This window comes from Hipposideros armiger, unplaced genomic scaffold (genome assembly GCF_001890085.2).
Source record: "Hipposideros armiger isolate ML-2016 unplaced genomic scaffold, ASM189008v1 scaffold_1584, whole genome shotgun sequence".
Lineage (NCBI taxonomy): Eukaryota > Metazoa > Chordata > Mammalia > Chiroptera > Hipposideridae > Hipposideros > Hipposideros armiger.
The window spans coordinates 90742-96824 of NW_017732934.1; the positions used below are offsets into that span (position 1 = coordinate 90742).

Sequence of the window (6083 nt, forward strand, 5' to 3'; positions counted from 1 at the left end):
AGTTGGAAGGATCAAGATGCTGGACAGTAGTTTTCTACCAAGCCTCCCATATTAGAATCACTTGGGAGGCTTTAAAAAATGTTGATGCCTTTGTGCCTTTCCAGAGCAATTAAATGTCAGGTGCTTCTGGGCATCAGGATTTTTAAAGCCCCTCCGCCCAGGTGATTCCAGTGTCTATCCAGATTGAGAGTCATTCTGCCAGAGGGAGGAGGAAGGGTCTTGAGAGACAGAGGTGCTATTGGAAGGAGGAAAGAAAGGATGGACAGTGGTACAGACGCACATGTTCAGGTCCTAAGCAAGAAACTGCACAGGCAGAGAAGGGAGAGAATTATAAATCTTGACTTGGAAGGCCTTCATCTTCTTAGTATAGTAAAAGCAGTGTCTGCCACAGAGAGGGAGGGGGAGGCTTGGGAGCCTGATCAATTAGAAAAGAGTTAGGGACATATGTCTTGAGGAGTGTGACAGAAGTTACTGAGATGAATAAGAAAGACTGTCAAGAAGCAGTTAGTGCCACACAGAAGTGAGTAGCCTAATGTGTAGTTGATCTGGTTAGCAATTTTGTCCAGGAACATTTGACAGGTGGTAGGGATTATCTAAGTTTTACTTAGAAAAAATATATAATTAAAGGGGTATTTCTTTCCTCCTTGGGTATTAGCATAGAGTTAAGTCAAGGGGACAGACGTGCTGGGGAAAGCCACACTAAAGTAGCTGGCCATAGAGGTCAGGCTTGACATGCTAGAGCCTTCAGAAGCTGTGTCTTTGTCTTCTTTCTACCTTGCCCACTACCACAGCAACCCCTTCCCCTGGGATCCTAGTTCAGCCAGAGATTTTCTTTGTTCAAACGCACCAGGTCCTCTCCCACTTCTGTTGCTTTACTTACAAGGTTTGCTCTCCTGAATGCCTTTTCTGTCTCCCCCCAGTACCTGACTCCTGTACCTGAATTAGCACTTACGTGATCTAATTTTTCTGTTTATTTGCCTATCTCCCCTAGTGTACTATGAGACTGTATCTCTTACTCATCCTATTCCTAGCAATGAACGTTTGCTGAATAAATAGCTGACTTAATTTCCCCATTCCCTATTCTCCTCTTTTAACTGTGAGGGACTTGAAAAATGCTTATTGGCTGAATATTGTTAAATGAATGGGCGTGCAAAGATGGGTATAAGGCAGATCCCTGCAGCCAGAGAGTCAGGAGTTAGTTGAAGAAATAAAACCTGCACACAGATACATGGTAGATAGTGGTGAGGGCCGAAGGCACAGGAATAAGACACTACTGGAATACAGAGCAGAGAAATCACTTTTACTTAGAGCAGCATTCTAACCTAGAGCATGGGCTCAAAACGGATTTGGGGGAAGGGTCTTTGAACTCCCTGGAAGCGTAACTGCAGAATGTTGTGTGTAAGTGCATACGTGCATTTTTTCTGGGAGAAGGGTCCACAGATGTAAAATTTCAAAGGAATATAAGGCACCAAAAGTTAACCATTGTAAGGGGTTCTCTTAAGTGGGTCAATTTGATGCATAAACCTACGTAGCATCTGGAGACTGAGAGTGTTCTTTCACGATACCTCCATCTCCTCCAGGTATTTCCTTCGAGCCACCATCAGCCGCCGCCTCAATGATGTTGTCAAAGAGATGGACATTGTAGTTCACACCCTCAGCACATACCCAGAGCTGAACTCTTCCATCAAGATGGAGGTGGGGATCGAGGACTGTCTGCACATTGAGTTTGAGTACAACAAGTCCAAGTAAGTGCCCAGGGTCCCTCATTGTGGAAGAACTATTTAGGCAGGTTAACCTAGGACCTGATCAGAATGCAAAGTGATGGCAGCCCCTTGCCTCGGCTAACTCGTGGTGACATGCTGTGGGGGAGATCACAGAAATAACAGGGAATATATGTGCCAGACTACCTAAAGGTAGACTGACCAGGAAATAAAACTTCATTTGACATAAACTAAACTATATTAAGAGGGTAAATTTAGGTTAAATATCCTATGATGTCTTTCGAAGTCCAGCTAAACTAGCTTTAAGGCTATTTGTTTTGGATTCTAGGTACAGCTGTTTCTTTTTATTGCTGAGCATAATGTCAGAACACTGTTCCATTATCATCTGTCTCCTATATACAGTATGTCTTAAGAAGGCAAAGTGAGGAAACCAAACACCGGCCGCAGTTTGCTGCTTCCTCCTTGAACTAAAATGAATTCTAGCAAAGAATACCTGATGCCTTTTCATAAAGGTCTTTAAGTAATTTTATTTTAATTGGCAAGTTGGGGAGCCATGTATGTTTTAAACTATGTTCACTGTTAGAACATGAAAATGTTTAACTGCTTGTAAATCACAGCATGTACAGTTCAAAATGCACCACAGCATCTTTCTTCTCATTATAATAAGTTCTTGAAAATGAAAATCAAATGTGTAAAAGTGTATTCTATTCACAGAGAACTAAAAAGGAAAAAAAGAAAAATCGCCGAGTCTGTAACTAGGGTTCTCATGGTGGAGAGACCCTTACCTCAGACCCACCATAGCCCAGAAGCTTGGGGTTGAGGGGGCTGAGCCACATGGCTCTCCTGTGAGGGGTTTGGGNAGCTCTTAACCAACTGAGCCACTCGGCCGGCCCTATATAATTTAATTTTAAATAATTGCTGTGTTTAACAACCTATTGATAAAATTCTTGAAAACTCAAAAGTCGGCTTTTGCACACTGGTACAAGCCGCCTCCAGCACACCACTGGCTGGGCATCAGGACGTACTGATCCTCAGTACAACTCTGCCACACAATAGCAATATGATCCTGAGTTCTGTCACTCAGCTTCCTCACTAGAAAAGTCGGTAATAGATCTGGATTCTAATTCCAGATTTGCCCTCTACATCTTTTGGGGTGATGAGAGAATAAAACGTAATACAGCATACAAAGTTCTTAAAAGATTAATAAACACAATTCAGGTACATGGGATTGTTTTTATTGTCCTATTCAGGGAAACTCTGAGGATAGGGACTGATTCCAGAGCCTCAGGGGTTTAAAAAAAAAAAATCCAGAGTAGCTATAGCCTCTTGGATATAACCCAAGATTATGTCACTGGGATAAAGCAGACTTTCTCCATCATTCTGGACACCTGATTCCAGGTCTTGACACTCTCTCATAAGGTCAGCTTGTTCTCATCACCCGAAGGCCTGAGTTTAGCATGGTGCAGAATACAGCAGGACCTTTTTTTTTCATGTTATTTTATTTTTCAATTACCATTGACATAAAAGATTAGTTTCAGGTGTACAGCATAGTGATTAGACATTTATATAACTTAGGAAGTGATCATCCTGATAAATCTAATACCCACCTGACACCATACATAGTTATTACAATATTATCGACTGTATTCCCTATGCTATACTTTACATCCCTGTGACTTTTTATAATTTGCACTTCTTAATCCCTTCACCTTTTCCACCTAGCCCCCCAATACCCCTCCCATCTGGCAACTATCAGTTTGTTTTGTATACAAATCTATTTCTGTTTTGTTGGTTTATTTTGTTTTTTAAATTCCACATATAAGTGAGATCATATGGTATTTGTCTTTCTCTGTCTGATTTATTTCACTTAGCATAATAATACCGTCCAAGTCCATCCATGTTGTCACAAATACAGGAAGACTTTTTCTCCCCTTCTTTCTCCCTGGTCTCCCCTCTGCCATCAGAAGAGTGATTGTAGGCTCTTTTTTAATCTTCGCAGAGAGGTCTGAATACTGACATTATCCCCTCTAAAGACAGCATTTCATAATTGCACTCAGAGAAGGCAGCACCTAAGCTTGGCTATTGGATTTATTGTTGGTTTAACTTTATTTTTTGCAGTGGAGTTCTCTTAAATATTTTTATGTCAGAAACAAAAGTGTTGAAAACAGTATGGCAACTTCTTAAAATATTAAAAATAGAATTATCATATGATCCAGCAATTCCACTTCTGGATACATATCCAAAAGAAGTGAAAGCAAGGACTCAAACAGATATATATATATATATATATCTCGCTCTCTCTCTGTCTCTCTCCCTCCCCCCACATTCATAGTCACATAACAGCATATTCACAATAGTCACCTGAGTGTCCATTGACAGATGAATGGATAAACAAAATGCGGTATATACATACAACGGAATGTTATTCAGCCTTGAAAAGGAAGGAAATCCAGTCATATGCTACAATATGGATGAATCTTAAAAAAATTATGCTAAGTGAAATAAGCCAGCCATTAGAAGACTAATACTGTGTGATTTCATTTATATGAGGCACTTAGAATAGACAAAATCATAGAGACAGAAAGTAGAATGCTGGTTGCCAAGGGCTGGGCGGAGGATGAATGGGGAGTTAGTGTTTAATGGGGACAGAGTTTCCTTTGGGGAAGTTGAAAAAGTTCTGGAGGTAGATGATGGTGATAGTTGTACAACAGTGTGAATGTACTTAATGCCACTGAACTGTACACTTAATATTGGTTGAAGTGGTAAATTTTATGTGATGTATATTGTGGAGGAATTAAAAAAAAACATTTCCTTGGCCGGGCCCTGAAAATTAGACTGACAAAAGACAGATTAGCAAGAGAAAAACAAATAAGCTTATTCACATGTGCATTGTGCATACACATGGAACTCAATGATGAGTAACTGAAAGGGGTGGTTTGAACTTGGGTTTATGCAAGCACCTTAACAAAAAACCAAGAATTTTACCGAGAAATGGCCAGGCAAAGGAAAATCTGGGACTTTGAACTTCTAGGGCACCAAATTGTGGGAAGGTAAACATGGAGGAAATACATGGAAGATTAGGGTTGTTTTAGCAAGGTTTGTTATATAGATTTGTCTGGTGCAGTCTCTGGGCTGGTAGAGTCTAGAGTTGTCTCTGGTGATTAAGAGTGCCCTGCTGTCCTGGAAGAGAAGAGGAGGGCAGAGAGTTGTTCTTGTGTCTGCCTCTTCTCAGTTCCTCCCAGCTCGATATAATCCTTAGGTCAGATGGGTATATTTTGGGGCAGCATACCCCATCTATATTTTACCACAATAAAAAAAGAAAATGAAAGAAAGGTCTTGCTATCCAAATTATATGAAGACTTTAGGATTCATGTTGAGAAAGAGCAGGTAAAGAAGGGAAAATGAATGAAGGACAGTTTATAGAAGATGTAAATTCCAGCTTACACCTTATAAGGCAGGCAGAGGGAAAACATAAAAAGGTTGTTTTGGGTTCATTTTTCTTTGTTTTTAGGCAGAGGAGTGGTTCTTTTGGAAGATGAATTTAAAGTCAATATGTAGTATTTGATGGATGGGTAGAGTATGGCAACAATGCTGCTAGAAGACCAGTAGGAGGTCCTAAGAGTTTCGCTGTAGCAGACACAATGTGAACAGGCAGAAAACCAGGAATTGAATAGACATCAACAGAATTTACCAATGAGTGAAGATGAAGACAGAGGGCTGTCAGGAGGAAGAGATGATTTGTAGAGAAGATGATTCATCCAATTTTAAAGTTTGGAGCACTGGCAGAATAGAGAGGTATAAAACTTCACTAGACAATTGGAAATGCAAGCCTGCACTCAGGACAGAGAAATTCACTGTTGGGAATCATCTGCTCAGTGATAATACCTGATAGGTTTTTCAAGGAGGAGTGCTAAGGCAGAGAAGAGCTCAGGGCCTGTTGGGGCTTTGGGGGGCTAGTAGGAAGTGAAGCAGGATAATGCCCTCCTGTGGAACCATGGGAAGAACATTTCAAGGAAGAGGCAGTGTTTTACACTAACATAGAATTGATGCTGAAGAAAAAGGTCACTGAATTTGGTAACTGGGAGGCTGGGTGTTCCCTTGAGGAGGGCAGTTTTTGTTGGGTGGTGACAGCTGAAGCAAGGGGTAAGGAGTAGTGACTGGGGAAGAAGCTGCAGTAGTTAGAACAGGACCCCTTCTATGACAGCTGTCTCTGAAGGAAGGTCAAGAGTATAAGGCCTGGAGAGTGTTTGGGATATTTATGAGTTGGGACTTCTTATAAACTCAAAGGAAGAAGCCTTTAGCTGGAGAGAGATTGGATATGTTAAGAAAATTGAGGGCCGGCCGAGTGGCGCATTGGTTAAG

At 41.0% G+C, this 6083-nt stretch overlaps 1 protein-coding gene across 1 annotated transcript in view; it reads left to right on the forward strand.

Moving 5' to 3' along the window:
* VPS26B (VPS26 retromer complex component B) overlaps positions 1–6083 on the forward strand; it is a 29424-nt gene that overhangs the window by 13087 nt on the left and 10254 nt on the right. Inside the window, exon 3 of the mRNA XM_019634323.1 lies at positions 1581–1745. Within this exon, the coding sequence (XP_019489868.1) occupies positions 1581–1745 (165 nt within the window). The remainder of the gene's footprint in view (positions 1–1580; positions 1746–6083) is intronic.